Here is a 21086-nt window from a genome sequence, read left to right on the forward strand (position 1 = left end):
TCTGGTTTGCATGACACAACAAGCAATCATGGTGCAGAGAAGCCTATTGTTTCTGTCCATGTTTTCTTAAATCCAAATGTACCATGCTGAAAAGCTACAATGGGCTTGGAGGGCATGACAGACCAGAATAGGTTAAAAAAAAGGCTGCTGCTTGTCATGTTATGCAAACCTGTCCACTATCTACAGATGCAGCTAGTGTCATTCAGGGCTCCCACTGTTAGTCTTTTTAAAGGAAGAACTTTAATATCTGAATCTGACCAGAACTATCATGATGGATAAGGGGGTGGGGGATAACCCTCCCCTTTAGTGGAATTTTCCTGAGGAAAATCACCCCCAAGCTTCTATTTGCCCCATAAAGCATGCCTACAAATATTATACATCTGTATACCTAGCAGCACGGAGCAAATATTGGTACATCAAGAAAAAGGCTTTGAAAGGGGAGGGTTCAGTCTCCACCCCACCGCAGTGCTACCGTCCTGGTTGAATCTGGTGCCTACCTTGTGGCTGCTGTCCAACTTTCGAAAACATGCGGTCCAGTCAAAGGTTTCCAGCATCACATCTAATTTAGCCTTAAGGATGGGGTGTGTTGTTGGTACGCAAGAGAATTATCTCACACTATTCTTATTCTTATTATTTCTGCAGAGCCCTATAGCCAAAGTTCTCTGGGTGGTTCAGAACAGTTCATAAAATACAAGCCACAAATACAAATCATGCAATTTTAATCTGTAAAATTAAAAATTAAAACATCTGAAAATAATTTCAGTAAAATACTAGCCATTTTAAAAGACAGCTTACATAAATTCCCCACCATATGCCATTATATACTACTAAATGCCTGGGAATAGTGGGCACTAAAAAGATGAGAGGGCTGGTGTCAGGCAGGCCACAGTGGTAAGACCATTCCATAAGCAGGAGGCCACTGCTGAGAAGGCCCTGCCTGGTTGCCACCCTCAGAGGATCTGAGGCAGCACCTGGAGAAAGGCCTCAGATAGTGATTGTAGTGCCTGGGTACATTTTTACATAAGTCCTGGCTGTTTGCTGAAACAGTGTTATTTGTATCCTGACTTGCAGAATTTGCTGGTTTCAATTGCTTTTCACACCCCTATTCTTTCAGTATTGCCTCCATTCTCAGTATCTCAAAGGTTCAAAATAATGATTGGGTTTGCACGACACAGCAAGAAACCATTGATAGTTTTCAAGAAATCCTTGCCATATTGTCCAAGCAAACCCAGTGGTGGTGATGTACCATTTTAACTCATCGTGGCTGAAAACCACAATAAGTAACAATGGTCTCTCCTTGGGTTTCTTCCCACCGTGATTGCTTGTTGTGTCATCCGAACTCAGACAACTCAACCCACCATGGAAAAGGCCCCAGCACAGAGAGCTGCTAGCCAGACAGCCTTCCAGCAGCACTGCCCAGCTGATTTCCTCCTTGTGCCTCATCAGCTCCCCATCCTCTCTGAGGTGCTTCAGCACATGTGCCTTTAGCACAGCAGACACTCTGAAAACCACAGCAACTCAACAGCAGTTTGTAATCGCAGCTGCCAGAGAGAGGAGCCTCATTCCTCCTCACAGGGTCCCCTAGGAAACTGCTGGGTGGAATGAGGAGGAAGGGGGTGGGAGAGGAAGGAGAGCTACCGCGATGGGCCTTATTGTCCGTCCAGCCTCCCCGGGCTGATTGGCACTTAAAGGCAACCCACTGTGGTGATTCATCGGGATGAATTGCTGTTCTGTGGAAACCCACCCAATCTGGCAACGGATCTGCGTGCAAAAATGTTAATGAAGCTGCTGTGGATCTTTCACTGTTTCTGACTATTATGCCAGCCTTGAAAAGGAACCCCTCAGACAAAGGCTCTATCCAGCTTCTGTAACTTGCACAATGGGCATTGTCAGTTGTGCTGGCTCTTCTACTCAGAGTGCCCAAGGGAGCACAGCAAGGAAACGCACACAGTCATACCGATCCCATCGAGTGAGGGCTGTGTGGAGTTTGCTGCAGAGCCCCCCCCTGCGTGAATAGGCTTTTGGCACTGCCCAGCACTCTCTCGAGTCATCTAAATTGGAGCCAGGTGCAGTGGGTGGTGGTGGTGGGCGGGGGAGTTTGCTCTCAACGGCCAAAGCTACGTTCCAAGGGGAGCACTCTCCGGCCGGCATGTTTGCCCTTCCCTTTCATGACTCAGTGCAACAGAGACCCACCTGGAGCACAAGGGTTCAGGATGCTAAAATGGCAGTGTGACAATGGAGGGATGCACGCACGTCATCTCTCTTCCTGTTCTCCTGCGTTTTATGTTAGCAACCTTCCTCTGCCTGGCTTCTGTCTAGGGAATAAGGGCATGCTAATGACAGAAATTTAGCAGAAGCTATTTCTTAGTGGTGAGTGGATATTCAGGAAGTTGCTGGTCTAAAAAAGCATAACTGATCCTTGCATTTGGCCTGAAAGATCCAGCAGCTCATGTGCCAAGCAAGCGCGCTCTGTGTGGGAGAAAGAGGACACCACCTCGGGTGGAGAATTAGGTCACTGATGGCTATGAACTGTAATAGCTAAATGGACCCTATCTGGAGAGAGGCTGTCTCTCCCATTTTCAGCTACTGTGAACAAACGGGGCACTCAGCTGCCTTTCCGTGAGCTTCTGGGGGCTTGCAGCTGACTGCTGTTAGAAACAGAATGCTCCACCCCATGTTTGCAATACTGTTCTCTCATGCGCTGCAGCTGAACATGGAGGTTCCATTCGCTGGTGTGGCTAAGTTGGGTTGACCTCTTTTTGTGAATGTGTGTAACACTTCTATTATTTTGCAAAGTGGTCTGAACTGGGGGCCCACTGAAGGGTGATGGATTCTGTACGTTCATTAGCAGAACTATGTTTGGTCAGCCCAGGAGGCCTGTCTAGTCCACCCATCTGTTTATCCAGTCAGCTTGGTGTCCCAGCAGGGCATAAGTGCCACAGTGCCTTTCTGCTCTCGTCCCCCAACAACTGGTACCTGGGGGCCGAGTGACTGAAGAGAGGGCCCTCATCAGTAGCAGCCAGTGATAGCCCTCTCTTCCATAAAGCACTTCTCTAATGGGGTTCATTTACTTGTATTAGTCATATTTTTCTAGTTACTGCTATTGACATGATTTTAAGATCTAATTTACAGAATTTTCTGTGGTTGCTGTTTTCAAAGCTATGCAGTGTGTGTGTGTGTGTGTGTGTGTGTGTGTGTGGCAGATACATAAAGTTGTGAGTGAGGGGATAGCACTGCAAATGGAAACAGAACTGCATCACTTCTGAGTTGAAAGGGCTGAATTGCCTAGCTTTTAATTTAGCTAGGGTTTACAGGCTAAAGTTTTGAACTTTGGCTGCAAGCTGACCAGTCAAAAAGGCCATTGGCTGCTCCGAGTCCCTCTAGTTCTGCATTTTTCAGTTGAGGGCTAGACTGGTGATCCACAAGGGCAAGGACTGCTGGTTGATGGATGTTTAAGTGCACACACACACCCATGCATGAGTATCCTGGCCTGAGGGGATTTTTTGCTGTGTTCTGAAATCACATTTATCACACTTGCCCTTTAAAAAGTGCATCCTATGCTCAGGTTACTATTCTTTGGAACATTCTTTCTGTTGATATTTTCACTGGACTATTCACTCCTTTGCAATATTTTTCTTTTTTCTGTGTGGTGTAAGGCCTCCAGTATCAACCCAAGTAGTTGCATACAGCTTTATTTTACAGAGAGAAATAAGTGGCTAAGAACCTACCCTACACATTCATCGTGCCCCTGTGTTTCCTTACAGCCTCCTTTCTGGCAGCAGAAGCAAAGAATCTGTCCTTTCTGACACAACCAAGTCGAACATGTACAGTTTCAGCTGCAGCCATATCAGCGACGTGACTCGGCCATTTACCTGTGGCAATCTAACATGGGAAGGGAAGCCAGTACAGGGGTTTCTTCCTCCGAGCTATACTTCTGTGGTTCGGTATTCTACTCCACCAGTTTAAAACAGGATTTCTCCAACTTCTCAAAGCAGCTGCAATTCCCTGTTATCACCATTTTAATGCTGAACAGTCCTTACTGATCCATCACCACCACTTAGAGCACAGAGGATTCTTTCCATGAAGCACCGGGAGCACCTCTGCTCTGCCCCGGTGGATCATCTACTGGGGTGTGCCTTGCTCCCTCCAACAATGGGACTTTTAAAGTGAGCATGTGCAGGAAGAGAGAGAAGGCTTGCTGAGTGGACTGGGGGAGTGTGTCTCTGTAATATTTCCTTCCTGACAGCAGACTTTTGCACTGGTCCCACACTACCAAAGGGTGTAGTAACACTGGCTAGACCAGAAGCAGCCTTTAAACGAGTCTAATCAAGTCTATTGCCAAAAGAGACTTTTTCTAACCATGTGTCTGAGCACTGCTCCATAAGTACTTCTGCCTTTTAGCCCAAAACACACACATTTCATCAACATGCATCTGGGGGATGGTGCTTGCTCCTCAAGGAACGCCTGAAGGATTGCAAAAACTTGCAAAAGCAGTTCAGCTAGATGTCACAGTAGGGACACAAAAATGAATGCAAGATTTTAGCCTGCCTCTGAAACCTATCCACACTAAAAACATTGGTTTTAATACAGTATCATCTAGCATGCCCCCCTTACTTACACACACACACACACACACACACACACACACACACACACACACACAGAGTTTGGGGATTTTAGTTTGGGAAAGGTGCTGAAATGCCTGTTATGACGACTTCCTTGTCCCACCCATCCCATGCCCAAATGACAGCTTGCAGGGAGAGGGGAAAAATGAGTTTTCTGTAAGCAAGTGAAATCTGTGGATGGTTTGGTGGAGGGCAGGGTTACAGTTTGCAAAGAGATCCCCAAAGAAATACTCGGGAAACTTTTTAAATTGCAGTTAACTGCGGGGATCATACAGAGTAAGGACTAGAACACTTCATTATTGCTACTGTAAGGTTTTGTATGCACCCATACAGCAAAATTCTGGAAGAGGTGGCCCTGTCCTGTCTCAGACCAGGGACAGGTGAGGCATGGCTGAGTATCTTACAGCCATTTTGAGGTTTCTTTATATGAGGCTTTTAACCAGCTCCTTTACTGAGGTTTTTGCTTCCAGAGTCTTGGCTTCTTCACACGTTTTTCCCTCCAGAATTTTTCTTTCTGTCTTTCTGTATGTTTTATAGCACAACTACAGGGTAACATTGCAGTATACCAGAATTGCAAACATGCACGAACTTTTCATGAGTGATTTCTAAATCATACAGACTTTCTTCATGTACAAAAAGCCATGAAAATGGCTGAGGGTGCAAGAAATGCTCTGGAGGGTGAAGACATTGTGGGAAGCACCTACAAACTAGTAAGAGAGGAACATGAGCACCAAGTAAATGCCTCATGTAGAAAAGCTCTTGATTCTCACAGCCAACAGCTTCACCTCAGTTTTCAATTGCCACCACACTATTTAAGTGTGAAATCTGGTACTGAGGGTGGAACACAGTTTGCTGGGAATTTCAGCTGCCTCTTAGCAGACAGAGACAGACATTTCTAGTATTGGTTGCAGATAGGCTGGAAATTTGCAAGAAAATCCCAATTAAGATTTCAAAGTCACTAATAAGATTGGTTAAGCAGATTATCTCTGGGTGGTGCGGAAATTCAGTAGCCCGCATAGCGCTTTACCTTGCCGCTAACTGGTGCAACATTTACACTGGCAAAATAAAGATGCACAATGTGGATTAACAAAGGTATTCGCACATGTTTTTCTTGATACAGAATTTGGGATCTTAATTTCAAATATATAGATTCTTCTTTTAAAGAAACAGAATATACCATTCTATATTTATCTATTATACTGCATTCTGCTTTTATACTCCCAGTTGCAAGTGACAGCACGCTTACACGTCATGCCAAACGGCTGCAGTTAATGGAGAGTTAAACCAGTGTGCTGGCACAGCTATGCGTATAGAATGGGAAGGCCAGATAAGCTTTGTCTGAAATACCTGCTGAGTCTAGTCTTATTGCTGCTATTACTGTATCATTTATGAAGTGCTAAAACTGTGCTGCTACATTTGTTTATGTTAAGGGGTGAATAGTATAACTGAGAACCATTGTTTTGGTTTAGTAGTAAACTGCTGTGATGGATGCTCTATAGAAATAGCTAATATTGATGATTAATTATGAAAGCAATGAAACACAGGTTGTCATGCTTCAAGGGTCATACTTCTAAAGACACATGTATGGAATTGCCATTAGGTGCAGGAGCATTTTACAACACTCATTTCTAAAAACCATATGCTTGCGTTCTTTGTATTCTTTATTAAACAGAAAAGCACTGGCCAACCTCTGAGACAGTTTACCTAGAGCACAAAACTATGGCCACTGAATGCTGTCTAGAGGGCCACATTGCGAATCCCAGCTCCAGCCCTGGAAAAACAGCCTGAGGTTGGAGCCGGGGCTCCAGATGCAGAGTGCCTGCCCTTCCTTCCCCCTTGTTGCCAGCACAGTTCTTTCCACATGAGCTGTAGCCCCAAAGTCGCAAGTGCAACTTCAGAGCTGGCATGACGGGGGGGCATCCAAGGGGGTATAAGGATCCCAGCAGTGCCTCAGACCCTCCTCCTCTTGAGCAGGGATGGCTGATATTTTTGAAGGCAAGGAGAGCTCTCTTCCTACCTTCCATGGATGCCCATAACTGCCTGGATTTGGAGAGTTTTCTAAGTAGGGTATTCAGAGTCATCCGTATTTAAAAGTCAAGATCTAGTGCTTCCAATGAATCTTTTAAAATGAGAATTTAAAATTATTCTTCGAAGTGAAGTTACTAATGAAAACTGGATGTACATAACTTATTCCTGCACCTTAATTTTTAATCTGTTTTTATGTGTGTTTTCTAAATTTTCACAATAAAAGACATTTCCAAATTTTGTTTGTTGTTTTTCTTGCATTAATACTAATGTCCCAGAACTGTAGGGGGTGAGAAGAACGGCTGCACTGGGGAATCGTTCCCACGGACAGCAGGCTCCAGTTCAAAAGATTCAGAATCAGAATGTGAAGCAGGTCAAGTGGGAACTGAGGAGGATGGAACATGCTGAAACACTGAAGTGAAAGAGGTTGTGCTTATCTCAAGGGAGGGGGAAGTCTGGGAGGGGTTCTCAGGCAGAGACCAGACCCCCCTGCTTCTTGACCCCTTTGATGAGGCATCCACGGAGGCAGATGACCCAATTGAATTGTTGCTGTGTGGAGAGGGGGTGTGCTCACTTTCAGGGAGCCCCCCCCCCCCGGAGGGATGGGGCCCAGGCATATTCTTAAGGAGAGTTCTTGGAGGTAAACACTAGATTGGGTTCAGCAAACTGCTCTGTGCATGCTCAGAGAGGCATTCTGGGGGATTTCTTCTTTGGAAGCAATAAAGGAGGTTTTGCAAGGAAAACGGACTGTGGCTTTAACTGCTTGAAGGAGGCTCCTCAGCTTGCGACAAGAAGCATATTGTAGGATGAATCAGTCTTGTTTCAAAGCAGAAATGTAAAGTGGCGTTTTAGCGTAGTAGCCAAAATATGTTAAGACTTCTCAGAAAACTCAGACATTACCCCAAGGACAGTAAATTCATAGTGAACTACTGATAAGGTTATCTGTAGATGCTCTCTTCATTCTGTGGATTTGTTGGCCCTTTACTGAAATTAAATTCGCACATCTATTCTCCATGGTTTTTGTGCAGACACACACCATACATGGGATACTGCAGCTGTGAAAAGAATGACAGGTTGCTTACCTTTAACTGCAGTTCTTTTGAGTATCGAGGCATTAACACAAACAGCTAAGCACTAAACGGCTTGGGTCCTGGTTACCTGAAGGAGTGCTTATATCCATATATGCCCGCCCGCCCCCCGAGATCTGCAGGAGAGGCCCTTCTCCAGGAACCCTCCATGAAGGAAATTAGGAGGGTGAGTACCTGGAGGAGGGCTTTCTCTGCGGTGGTGCCCAATCCATGGAATGCGCTCCCCAGAGAGGTCTGCCTGGCACCGTTGTTTTTTGGTGCCAGGCGAAGACCTTTTTATTCAAATGTCATTTTAACTGTTAATAGTATTTATTTTATTCTTTGGCCAGGGCGACTTAATTTATACTGTTAATTTATATTATTTTAACGACGTTTATTTATGTCTGTGAGCCGTCCCGAGGCTTCGGCGAATGGGGCGGCATAGAAGTTTACTAAATAAAAAAAAAATAAAAACACACAGGGTCTGCATCTCTGTGCAGCCAAGTTATGAAACTTTCATAGCTGAGGATATTTGGCAGGAACCTCCAGTGGATGTGTCCTTAGCAGGTTCCAGCCCAGTCTTTCAGTTGCCCTGCCTGCTGGAGTTCAGAACTGAGAGAAATCTCAGTCTCAGCCCTGATGCAGACATGCCAAGCAGCTGAAGTGCTAATAGGACTCTGGACAAGCAAGTGGGGATTGTCTGAATGCACGGCGACCTCTCAAAGAACAACAGTTCCAACAAGCCACCTATTTTTTGTCTGTGTGGTGAGCAAGCTAACTTACCAGAGGAGGGAGGATGTCCCTTAGCATAGTACTGAACAAATGACTATTTTTCCAAAAGAAAAGTTGACTCTTGCACGGATGTCCAGCCTAGAAGTACTGCAAAAACCAGATTCTCTTGACCATATTGCTGCCTGAGACAGTTCCTAAGACAGTTGAACACCAGTCTCAAATGCAATTGATGCTGCAACTCCATGAAAAGAGTGAGCTCTGGGAGGACCTGGAAGTTCCAATCCTGTGAGCTGATAGACCTGTGCAACAGCATGGTAAACTGAGGTAGTGGCAAGGTACACTTGGAGAGGCTAAGAAGCAACCACAGATAAGGTTTGGTTCAATAACTATAAGCCACATTCTGAGAGATTATGGTTTGAGACACTTCTCAGAGAGAGAAAGAACGAACGGCAAAACCTGAAAACATTGGATTTGATCGAATCCTGCTCTAGTAGCCAAAGACAAAAAGGACTTAAACTTTTACTATAAAAAAGTGTAATTGTAGTTCTTCCTGCAGCCTCAAGGATGGAATGAAGTTTTATGGTCAGTGTGGTCTGTTAAGAGTAAAATCCTCCAAGTTGCCAGCTTCAGGATATGTATGTCCCAGATGTCAACATTTGCCTCAATCCCAAGACAACAGGTTCAAAATCAAAGAGAGATGAAGTCTTCATTTGGATAGAAGAGTGCAGTGAACCTAGCTTGCCATGGCCTCCATGGGCTGATGAGGATCCTTACTGTAGCATCTAACTTTACCTTCACGGAGGGAAAATGTTGAACAGTGCCCCAGTCCACGGAGGTAGGAAAGCATCCCTTAAGGAACCCAGTCTACTCCTGCTCTGCGGCAAAAGAGACGGGAAAAGCTCAATGTTCAGCACCCCTCTGCCCTCACTGAGAGTGTACAAGGTCCAGAACTCTCACATTCAGTTCCCATTCATATGATGTTCGAGATTATCAGCTGAGGACATCCGCTGGAGAACTTTTGGTTCTGACAATGTGGGTTGCAGTTAGGCTAATATTCTGCAAGATTAACCAGTTCAGGATCTGCATTGCCAGTTTAGCCAGGGGAAATGATTTTGACTCTGGTTGATGAACATGGATGTCTGTTGCAATTTGAATGCATTGCCCATAGACTATGGCCTTGAAAGTTTGGAGTACTTTTCAGAAAGAAAGCAACTAGAGGAAGCTTATGTGGTTTCATTATTTGGCACGGCTTCACACTCCCTGTGAAGTATGTGTTGGCCATCAGAATATGGATAAGTGACAAGCTTATGACAAAGGGGATTTCCTTACAAACACTCTGTAGTGACATCTAGTCCAGGTGAGGATCATATGGACCAATGAGAAAAATGCAGAGACATGTATGATTAGCCTCTTTGGACTGCTTGACGGTCTGAAGAAACCAAAGCTGGTGGGGCCCCGTGTGGAGCCTGCCATGATGAACCACTACCTTGTGGCCTAGTAAGTGCTAGACCTGAAAGATGGTGACCGATGATTTGAAGTGCAGCTCTGCTGTCAAGTCTGCTAACAATGCTGCTCTATCCATTGGTAGAAAAGCTCTCCTGCCATAGAATCTAGGCAAGCTCCAATGTACAAAACTGTCTACAAATGGACGAAAACTTATTTCTATGCTGATAAGGAAAACCAGTTGATGTAACAAGGAACAAATAGAATAAAGTAAATCCTGTTTTGGGCAGCAGCTAACAGCTAATCATCCAAACAGCAACAGCCTTGAAGAATGTGCAGAAACTGCTGCCATGCATCCAGTAAATACTCTGCGAACTGCTGACAAACCAAATGGGAGAACTACAAACTTTGGACATGATTTGCACTTGAAATTGGGCACCATAATGCTGGTGAAAAGCAGAGAATATGGGAAATAATCAATGATTACTTATTTGAAAAGGTGCACTACTACAAAGATATTCCAAGACTAGTGAAAATGCTGTGGATCTGGTATCAGCACCTGCCTCATTTAAGAAAATGTGCACATTTCTAGCTTTTTGAGTCAAGAATGCAAGTCCAATTCAGACATTGCTCTCCTTACATTAATAAAATGGTGTAAGTAGAAAGCATAAACATCACAAGCCTGGAGTACATTGCACCTGTGCAAAGACTCTGCAAGTGATGTAGAAACCAACATGACCTGGGGGCCAGCAGCAGAGATGCATAAAGTGGTAAAGCCAACTAGAACTTCTCTCATCCCCTTTCAGGGTCCTGAAGAGCTTCAGCTACTGGGTGGTATGGAATTATCACTATTATACTGCATGAGAAGAATGCCTAAGTAGCTGTATAGACTGGTGGAGATTCTGCCATTCCACTACAGAGCCTTTTCTATGCCTGAGTTTATCCGCAGATGATGTGGTCACCACCCATATTTATTGGTCAACAGAAGAAATGGGAAGCCCCATGCTCCAGAACCAATCTGACTGCACAGGATTTCCAGACGACCATGCCAGAATAAAGCACAAGTAGCACTTCTTCAGATTCAGATTCAAACTGCTTAATTGCCAAAGATGATTCCTCTTTTGCTGCCTTAAGACTAGCAAAGCAACACTTCTCAGAGATGTTCACTAATGGTGAAAATCCTCAGAAAACCACAGGAGACTTTGAGTTCTGATAAACAACATACTTCAACAGTCTTGAGCCAAAAGTATACCTGATTTAAAAGCCTTGCTCCCATTTGTGAACTACTGAACAAAAGAAATAAAGTCCAGCACAGGGTTCTTAGACTTTGTCCTCCAGGAGTATGTATTTTGGTGATGAGTAAATGATGTTAAAATTATTTATAGTCTTTCAAAAGTATTATGTAAATGCAATCCAGGGTTAACAGCAAATACTGAAATAGCAAAGGTAGCTACAAGGAATGCTAAAACTTGAAATTTTGCTTGAGGGCTGTAAATCCTGGTCGGCACATTACACAACAGCAAAGATGTACTTGCGATCCCAATTTTCTGAGGTACTGACCACTATGATATGCAAAACTGCAAGGATGCTTCCCTTGCATGCATACACACTGTTAGGTGTGGAAGGGTTACAGGCATGTGCTAAAAATCTTATGTAAGGACTTGAAGCTTCGAGAGAGAAAGAGAATGCTCCATGGCAATAAGGCAGTGCATACCCTTTCAAAAGGCTCAGATGAAGGTCTTCCAGACTATGAGCTACATTTTGTAAAGTTCTTCTGCTCTCTGACTGCCCGAGAAAAGGGCACCAGGCAACCTTGTTGCAATTTTTATTTTAGTCTGTTTGCAAAATAAACTTTCTGAGGCAAAATGCAATTTAAGGGACCAATGGTCCAGATTAATTTATGCAAGAAAAACATGAGACATTTTTATGTAAGTACTGTACAAAGCTGTATAAGTTTTTACACTTTACATCAACATATTACAGGGAGTGTGAGGGTACAAAGGCCTTCTCCATGCTTTAAGTTACGCTTGCGCTTAACAGTGAAAACCAATTAAATATGGGCATGGAAAATTTCATAGAATTCATTTATAACTTTCCAGGAAACAAATGATCAAACAGCAATCTTGCACGTTTGTCAAAGGAGCTCAAACAAAATGTGAAGGCATTTAAAATTAGCTTTCAGGGAGTTCCAGCTCCTCTAAGCATTTGAACTTAACTGATAGGAGCAGATTCATTCTGGTGTTTTTATATGAGTGAGAAATGCACAGCACTGCTCTTTTCAGGCCAGTATATCTGTACATCAAATAGGCAATATGATTTTCAGCTAGTGGCATGTGGTAAATAATGCTTGTATGTCAAACACTGTTCCAATCCCTGCAGTAATGTGTGGCAGAGAAAAATGAAGCAAAACAAACATCCAATGCAATTTAAGTCAACTATGTAACAAATGGAACACAATACCCACAATTTTCACATGCTCAAAAGAAGGCTATGTTATTTCTGGTATTCTTTATTAAAAATACTGCTGTACACATGAAAAACAGGATTAAAAGGTAACACATAGTGGGATCATGACATCAGAATGTAACATACTGGTGCTTTTTAGGGGAAGCTGTTCACATGTAAAATTTAACTGGAACAAGGGCAAAACGAAAACAAAAATGTTATGTACCCCCAATGTATTTACAGTGTAGCAAAAACCAAAACCCAAATAAGATAAAACAGATAAGAAAATTTAAATGAACTAACATCACATGATTTCAAAAGGTTGTCCTTTCTGTGCTTTTGACTGTAAAGATAGGAAGGTCAGAGTTGTTTCCCCATGTGGAAAAAGTAGGCATTGAAAGATTTTTTTTTAAATGCTACCGTTTTAGGGATTACAGATATAACTCTTCCTATGATTGGATCATACTAAGTTTCCGGACAGCCTTCCAAATGGAATTATATTGGAGTAAATTCTCCCCCCAAAAAACACCAAAGCAGAAAATTCCAAAAGATGGACCAAATAAAACAAAACTCCACATTGTTCTATGCAGTACCAACAGCAAATATTTCCTGGATGACATATACTTATGGAAACTTATTGGCTCTCTACTCTTTAACTTTAAACCAAGTCCTGAGATTACTGGGGCTAAAGCAATGGACACGTGTTGACAAGCAGTTGCAAAATGCAACTTGTCTTTTAAGAAGTGAATCTTGCTGGTATAAGCAAGGATGAGACTGAAGCCCTGCATTACCCCTGCCTTTGCTTTTCCCAAAATATTGGTCCACAAAATAATCAAAACTTCCCAATTCCCGCAACTGAAGAGATGATCCCCTTTCATTTTCAAAGAAAATAGTGGGAAAAAGGAAAAAACAAAACAAAACCTCAGCCCGCTTATAAATTAAGCATTCAATATTTCTTCCAGAATACAAGTACTACTTTTTTGTACAAAAGAATTACAATATGATTTTTCAAAAACATATAAAAGACAGCTGCTCTTCCTCAAATACATGAGCTAATGATAAAAGACTGGTTTGCCATATTCATATCTCAAAGTCCCTGTTCCTTTTGACGTTAAAAAAGAACAATATTATGGCAACTGTTATTCTCTGAATATTAAACATTATGTTCCACTTAAAACTTTTTCCAGATTAACTGATAATTGATTTTATTGATTTAAGCTCATCAACTGATGCTACCAATTGCAGGCTCCACCATGTCTCATTAAAAGGTGCCAAGTGTGTCTCTAGTCTTCCAAAGCCTTCATTATGAAGAGCACTGCTTTTCTTGAGGCAAATCTAAAGTCAGAGTGTCATTATTAAAGCTTATAAAACTGGAGAGAATTATTAAAAATTCACCTGAAATTTACAAATATTGAGAATTAATAAAATGGATGCCGGTAACATCAGTTGCAAGTGCTTTGAGTCAGTCCTGACACCTTTTGGAGAAGAATTTCCACTTTTTCTTCATGGTGAGCACCCAGTGCTATTGAACATTCAGTGCTGGGGAAAGGATGTAGATACACAGTCTTCACTACTGCTTTAAGAAAGGAAAAATAGTCCTACATATTTGGCAGTCTTCAGTATCAAAGTATAGGTGTTTTACTACAAATTCCCTTGAATAACCAAGCTTGCGGACAACTGTGGATCCGATATCACAAAGTTAACTGTGGTACGGTGGGGGCAGAATCCAGACATGAAAACTGAATATTCATGTGTTGAGTATTATCAAAAGTAATATTACTTTGGGCTAAGCAGTGACTGCAAAGGCACAGCAGACCATCATTGCTCCAGAATCAGGCTATAAAACTTCAAACGCTCTTGATGCCAGACAACTGCTGTGTGTAGTTAATCCTCTGAACAGTGTCTCTGTATCTGTATCCAGTGTAAAGTACCATAATAAAGCTGTGGTTCAAAGAACAGAACTTTATACAAAAAAAAGTATACCATAAGTAACTTAAAGGAATACACTCCTGAAACCTCAGGCCTGTAACACAATGTCTTATAAAAAATTCTATTAAAAATTGCATAAATGTAAATGCATCTGATTAGCAGGAAAATATACAAACAGGTATTTTATTTAAAAGGCGCTGGTTGTGTTTAGAGCAATTTGGATATGCTCCTGAAGTTACAGGTCTCAAATGGTGCTGTTTTGCTTAGACAAAGCTTCAACCAAATAAAACGGGATTTTACATGTGATATACCTACAATACCTTGATTTTTTTTTTGTTTTGTTTTCTTAAATATGCACCTTCTGGTTTGATTGGTTAACCTAACAGTGGGTGACATATGACACAGTTTTACAGAAGTTACAAGCTACACTGTAATGTACAGAACACAATTTCTATGAAATTATTTACCTGGTCCTTTATAGTAATCTGGGGTGCAAAATAATATCAAAATGAATAAATTCTGCAGTATACTCAGTGGCAAAAAAAAAAAAAAAGATTATCCCAGAAATGTCCTTGCAAAGAGATTCCCTTAGTAAGTATCCAATGTGGCAAAACATCAGAGATCAGAAAGTCTTTAAAAAATTAAAATTAGTGCATATACGAGTGGAAAAAATAAAAGCAGGAACATCATGCCCCTGATGTGTTCCTTATTTTAAAATAAATTCTTCACAGATAAAGCCTCCAATGGCAGCCAGAGCTCAAGGGCAAGCAAAAACATTCTTCCCTTCACGTAACAGTGTACCTGACTGAAGTGCAACATCTCCTGCTGTTTTGTTTCCCAAAATGTGAAATGAGATGATGACAATCAGCTGTAGTGCAATTTGCTACGGTTACGTTCCTCAGCAATGTCCTGCATGCTTTCAGCAAGTACTACAACTGGCCGTTCGCAGCTGCAATCAGTTCTTGAAAAGTATTTTCAAAGCAGCGCTTTAGATCACTATATGTTACCACAAGTACACTCTTCTCATCTCTGGAAATGAGGCTTATTTTTTCTGGCACACCAGCATCTAGCTGAAATCAAAGCGCAGAAAACCTCATGCATATTCATATAATAATAGTGCTTGGTATCATAATTAATAAAGACACTAGTAACTTCAAGAGCAGTTTCACATGCAAAAGACTACAATTCTTTTCAATTCATCCACACATCATTCCTGTTTAGGCAGTACTATTATTTGCCACTGTACAGATGGAAATCCACAGCTCAGGACGAAAAGCCTCTCCAGCAACCTACTTGGTTTTTAAAGTATGGCTATTATGGAAATCCTACTGGAAATTATAATGAGTTACTAGAACTTCAAAAATACAGGTTGACTCAGGCCCAGTAACAAGGTGAAGGGAATTCACATTAATCTACAATCACCTGGAAACTGGGGAAAGCATTCAAAACTGCAGGTCAAACTGCAGGGAATATGAATCTGGGACACAATTCACACATCAGGTAGGCACATAGAAGTATAGGCTTACTGTGGTTCTATACCACCTCAGACTGCATACTTGCAATTGCTTGTTTGAAAAAATCCACCATTCAAAATCTCCCAGCATTTGGAAAGCTTATATTTTTTCCTTCATATAGTAGCTTTCCATGTGCAAGGAAATTTTGTCATGGAAGAAATGCCAAGCAAGCAAGCAAGCAAGCAATCCCTCATGTGCATCTTTGAGTGGTACAAGCCAAACAGCAAACAGCAGTACTACAGATACCACATAACTGAAATTGCTTTAAGCAAAATTACAGGAGAAAAATAAGGACCAGCCTATTTAGTTGTATGGTGCATTTCTTGCCTTGAAGTCTAAACACAGTGAAGGAGTTCACTGCATAACAATATAGAACTGATTCTGAATTTAAGATTGTAAGGACAGTCACGCTGGATAAACCCAAGTCTCATCTAGTCCAGCATTCTATTTTCATAGTGACCAGTTAGATGTCAAGGGAAATCCCACAAGCAAGACATGAGTGGATAAACACTCTCCTACTCATGTTCAGAGGCATGTTGCCTCTGATTCCCAAGGTAATAACCAGTAACAGACTTATTTTCCAGGAATTTGGCTAATCTCCCTTTAAAGCTGTTCAAGTTGGTAGCCTTTGCTAGATTTTGTGGCAGTGAATTCCATATTTTAACTGTGTCCTGCATGAAACAGTTCTTCTTTTTACCTGGCCAGAACCTCCTGCCATTTAGCTTCATTTGGATGACCCCAGGTTCTAGTACTGAAAGAGAAAGAAAAACTTTTCCCTGTGCACTTTTTCTACACCATACTTCAGCACTATGGAAACAATCCTGGGCGATTGCTGGGCTTACATGCTCTCCTCTCATCCTCTGGCAAAGGAAACTGGACACATCCACTTCTGAACTGTTGTTTGTTGTTAGCATTATGTCTGAATTAACATTCTGTCTGAACCAGGCCAATGTCTCTTACAGGTAGGCTGTAGTGACTTCTGATGCAGCCATGAAGCCCCCATTTGACCACTGAAGTGCATGGCATGTGACAGTATCATCATGCATTGCCTGGCCACAGCTAGAAACCAATTTAAGAACCGTAAGTACTTTAAAGAGTTACATTGTTTTACATACCAATTAAAAAGGAAGTGAAGAGGAAGGATAACAGAATACAGTAGTTCTAGTTTACCTTGTTAAGACAAGAGATAATGTGACTGAGGTCTATCCAGGGAGTACCCGCTTCTGTCACCTGATGGAAAAGATGATCCCTAAAGAGTTTCAGGAGATATCTGTCTCCAGTTTCTGACCACGTTGGGTCCTTCTGAAATCTATTGTAAAACAGAATGTTTGTAGTTCTTATTAAGAGTACAAGTTCATAAACAACTCATGCTAAATATTAACTGAAGCTGTTTTGGCTTTGTAGCAAGTTTCTGAAACATAAAAATAAAGAAAAAAGTGACATATTCTTCAGTTTACGAGGTTTAAAATTGTAAAATCTCTTGATGGGGTCAAAAGCATTTTAGATCAGGTAAGCTGCATATTCTTCTCTGAATATAATGATTTGGTTGATTTTGAAAACAAGATCAAGGAGGTTTTCACGTGAACTGTTCTGTAGCTCTCCATACTCGATATGAAACATTCTATTACTTCATTTTACATTTGGTATCATTAGTTATTGTGGTTAGACTTACAGTGTCCAGGAGAATGCAAGCTCTACAAATATCAATTACTGTTCCCAGTCTCCAGAATTGGCACTGTAGCACTTGAAGGATATTTGCTGCTGTTGGGAGAAAAAACTGAAATACCTTCCCAAAAATGCACTAATAGCGTGGCATTTTAAAATTAAATTTAAGTCTTGCAAATATGCCAGAATATGGAATAAGATCTCTTTAAAAAACATCACCTTGCACTAATTATTCTCAGCCTCCAGACATGCCTCAAACCAGGATGCTATTATCCATCTAGACCATGAGTGGCAATTATACATTCACATACAAGAGCGTTCTGGTCTGTGTGCTATAAAATTGACCAAAGTGGCCTAGCTCATATTTCAGAGGCTCCTCTACTTTGCAAGTCCATCATCCCAGGTGAACATTCAGACTCTCTTTGGGGTGCCCCTTATAGAACACCATGATGCAGAAAATGCTGAATTCCTTACTCTGGCCTCTCATTGATTGTTCCCAGTTTTGCAAGAAGCCGAAATAGTCTTCCATTCTGAACCTCCTAGAAGATAAGATTTAAGAGAAAAATAAAGCTTGAATAATAATTATAATAGCAGGCAGTTCTTTTACTAAAAGTACTGCATAATCACAACACTGTATACAGGGATGGATGCAGAAGGCATTCTAGAAGCCACAAGAGAGAGAAGGAGAACTGTTCTTGGAAAAGGAGGCCTGTCTTTGCAAGCTTCCCTTTTGCAAGATCAGAAACCTTTGCAGCTCCTGACTCTCTGAAAGTGGCAACCCTGGATAGGGCAAAATAGGCAGACTGGGGAAAGATTTGAATCAACATGAGCCAACGCTCTCCTGTTCCCCCAATATGTTCAGTAAACAGGCAGCAAAATTAGGCCAGCCCTGATGTGAGAGCTGAAGGTCATGAAAATCAAAAGATTTGGAGGAAGATTTCCCTCCCTTGTACTGTAGGATTTCTCGGCATCTAGCATAAATCACAAGATGTACAAACACACCAATGAATCACTTTCTAAAAGCAACAGAAAAAAGCAGAATGAAAGCAACCAAAAACAGACTGTAACAGCAGTGAGGAGAAAAATTAAAACCAAAAGCAACAAACTAGGTCTTGCAACACTTAAAAAAAAGAGCCAGTCACAACAAAAGAGCAACAAACTAGGTGTTGCAACACTTAAAAAAAAAAAAAACACCACTTATAACAAAAGTGTCTTCAATTTCTCAAAAAAGGTGGATTTCGATTGGGACAGCATCCCAGAGACATGACATCAACAAAAAAGCAAGTCTGTGCCTCAAGCTTGCTCAATGAAGCCTTGAGGTGGCAGCAAGAGCAAGGCTCTGACATCGATCTTGACTCCTAAGCAAGAATATACAAGAACTGCCAATCCCTAATGTAAACTAGTCCCGGGCCATTTAGGAATGTAAAGGCTAGAACAAGCACCTGAACTGAGCTCAAAAGCAAATGGAAAACTGACAGAGTGGATATAAGGTTGGACTTTTATGTTCTGACATGCAAATACTTGATGAAAACTTGACATTTGACCATTATCAAAGGCAGACCCTTAATACTCCTGTCTGGAGGTATTAAGAGAAAAGATGCCTTCTCTAGGAAAGACTGTGTCAAGTGTGTCTTGCTGGAACTGATAAAAGTTACTCCTATTTATTGCTGCCACTTGAAAGGAAGGAAAGTGATAATTCTAACAATCTACATTATTTTATTTCTAGCAAAGCCACCTCAATCCATTTATTAAATTGCCTTCTAGCCAGAGAGATGGTTCCTTTTTATCCTTCCTTGACAAAGTGAATCGATACCTTCTTATCAGTCTTTTATTGGAAAAAGAACTAATCAATCAACTATGCCTCTCTTATGTATGATCAATGAAGACAAAACTAGCCTAGAAAGGAGTGGAGCAACATTTCAATATAGTGTCTCCTTCAAAAGACCAATGTACTTTCCCTTAGCTATACCCCAAGAAGTAGACTTGCCCTAATTTTTCAGAAGACCATATTGTAGTACTGGACACAGATTCCCATCACACCTCCAAGAACCATTTTCAGCTGCAATTAATGTAATTATTCGAAGACAACTGCTACAAACAGGAGATTTCCTGATCAAGCCTTAACTAAGGTAAATTATTAAAATGGCATTAACTACCATAGGAAAGACAGTTCATTTTTACAAATTGCCGTATATAATATTTGACAGGTTTATGGCTACTTACCTTTGCAAGGTCTTCTTCTATTACATCATTCCTCATTTGGGCAGCATCCAACTGAGTATAGAATCTTGCACCAATCATAGGCATGATATCATTTACACTTCGAAGCCTGTTTTGGTCAGTCAGCAAATACCTAGCAAAAACAGTATGTTAAATGCTACTTTAATAATTAAGGTTCATTTGAATAAGAAAAGCTCTTATTCAATCAAGGAAAGATTGCATTCATCTATAAACCAAAAAAATATGGAACAAAGCTCTGTTTCATATACTGCAGAATAGGGATGAGTAAAAAGGTTATGAACTGAAGCAGAACAGAAAGGAATTTTTCTTAGCTCCCACCTGTCAGCAACAGGCGCAACAACACTCATAGCTCAGAAGTTTTCATCCACATCTACTTCCTGAAAAAGGGTACTTGAGAGAAAATTAGGTGTAGATAAGACCTTCTGAACTCAGTTCTGGTACCAATCACAAATTCCTGACCTAAGCACATTCTCAAATTTAGCCTGGTCATTTATTTTTAATGACCGTCTGCCTGTACCACTATTTTGCATAGATTTTGCAGGCACCTTTAATCTACAGTGATGACAACTAAACAATCCATAGCACAGTGGTAGAGCATAGGCTCGGTGTTAAAAAGGTTCCTGGTTCAATCCCTGGAATCTCTTGATAGGGCTGCGAATGGCACCTGCTAGAAACCCTGGCAAGCCATTGAAAATGCTGGACTAGATACAGTTTCCTATGAAGCCCAGTTTTTCAGAAGTGTACTTGCCATTCAATAAGTACCATCACGCAACACGTATTTAAATACCATTCTGTAATTTCTTACTGTCTTTGGCTTCCAAGGTGATTACCAAAGCAATGTTATATTAAGCATCAATTCTAGGTTGACATCTTGCATTTTCATCACTAGGGAATGTGGCAATGCAAACCAAGTATAATGCCTACATTCAGTAAGTATATTTATATTCTAGCTGTACAGAAAAAATTGAGTTTCATACTTGAAAATGTTTTAAGAAAAACCCATACATTCTCAATAGTGCCAAGTTTTGTCTAAAACAGCTAAATAGAGCTAGTGTAATGTAGTGGTTGGCATGGGGGTGGTGTAGTGAGTTAAACTGTTGAGCCACTGACTGGACTGTAGATCAGAAGGTCAGCAGTGCATGACGGGGAGAGCACCTGCTGTTTTGTACCAGCTCTTGTCTACCTGCGGGGGAATAAACCATCCTGAAGGAAGTAGTCTGAGCTTGGACAACTCAACAATGCTCCGTGCATACTTAGGTGGCTGTGCTGTGCAGTCACTTAGTTCTAGCCAATCCTACCTGTCTGTCAACAGAATGGATTCCTTCTCCCACCATAATCCCTTCCAAATCTGCTCTGGAGGGTGAGGAACTTGCACAGCAGGTTTGGGTTATGCAAAGAGC

At 41.5% G+C, this 21086-nt stretch overlaps 2 protein-coding genes across 14 annotated transcripts in view; one reads left to right on the forward strand and one right to left on the reverse strand.

Moving 5' to 3' along the window:
* The window catches only part of FLT1 (fms related receptor tyrosine kinase 1), a 147655-nt gene extending 140768 nt beyond the window's left edge, over window positions 1–6887 (forward strand). Inside the window, exon 30 of the mRNA XM_044441355.1 lies at window positions 3765–6887. Coding sequence (XP_044297290.1) covers window positions 3765–3966 — 202 coding nt within the window. The 3' untranslated portion in view covers window positions 3967–6887. The remainder of the gene's footprint in view (window positions 1–3764) is intronic.
* Window positions 6888–12385: 5498 nt separating this feature from the next.
* The window catches only part of PAN3 (poly(A) specific ribonuclease subunit PAN3), a 73649-nt gene continuing 64948 nt past the window's right edge, over window positions 12386–21086 (reverse strand). For 4 of the 13 annotated variants that reach the window (XM_044442408.1, XM_044442409.1, XM_044442404.1 and 1 more), the window contains 4 exons: window positions 19669–19798; window positions 17920–17984; window positions 16951–17089; window positions 12386–15336 (listed from right to left, as the gene is read on the reverse strand). In XM_044442408.1, coding sequence (XP_044298343.1) covers window positions 15196–15336; window positions 16951–17089; window positions 17920–17984; window positions 19669–19798 — 475 coding nt within the window. In that variant the 3' untranslated portion in view covers window positions 12386–15195. Of the gene's footprint in view, window positions 16840–16950; window positions 17542–17919; window positions 17985–19668; window positions 19799–21086 lie in introns of those variants that run through there. The other 9 variants (XR_006415915.1, XR_006415916.1, XR_006415913.1 and 6 more) reach the window with 9 other exon arrangements.

The sequence above is a fragment of the Varanus komodoensis genome, unplaced genomic scaffold, assembly GCF_004798865.1.
Source record: "Varanus komodoensis strain SLA01 unplaced genomic scaffold, ASM479886v1 scaffold4, whole genome shotgun sequence".
Lineage (NCBI taxonomy): Eukaryota > Metazoa > Chordata > Lepidosauria > Squamata > Varanidae > Varanus > Varanus komodoensis.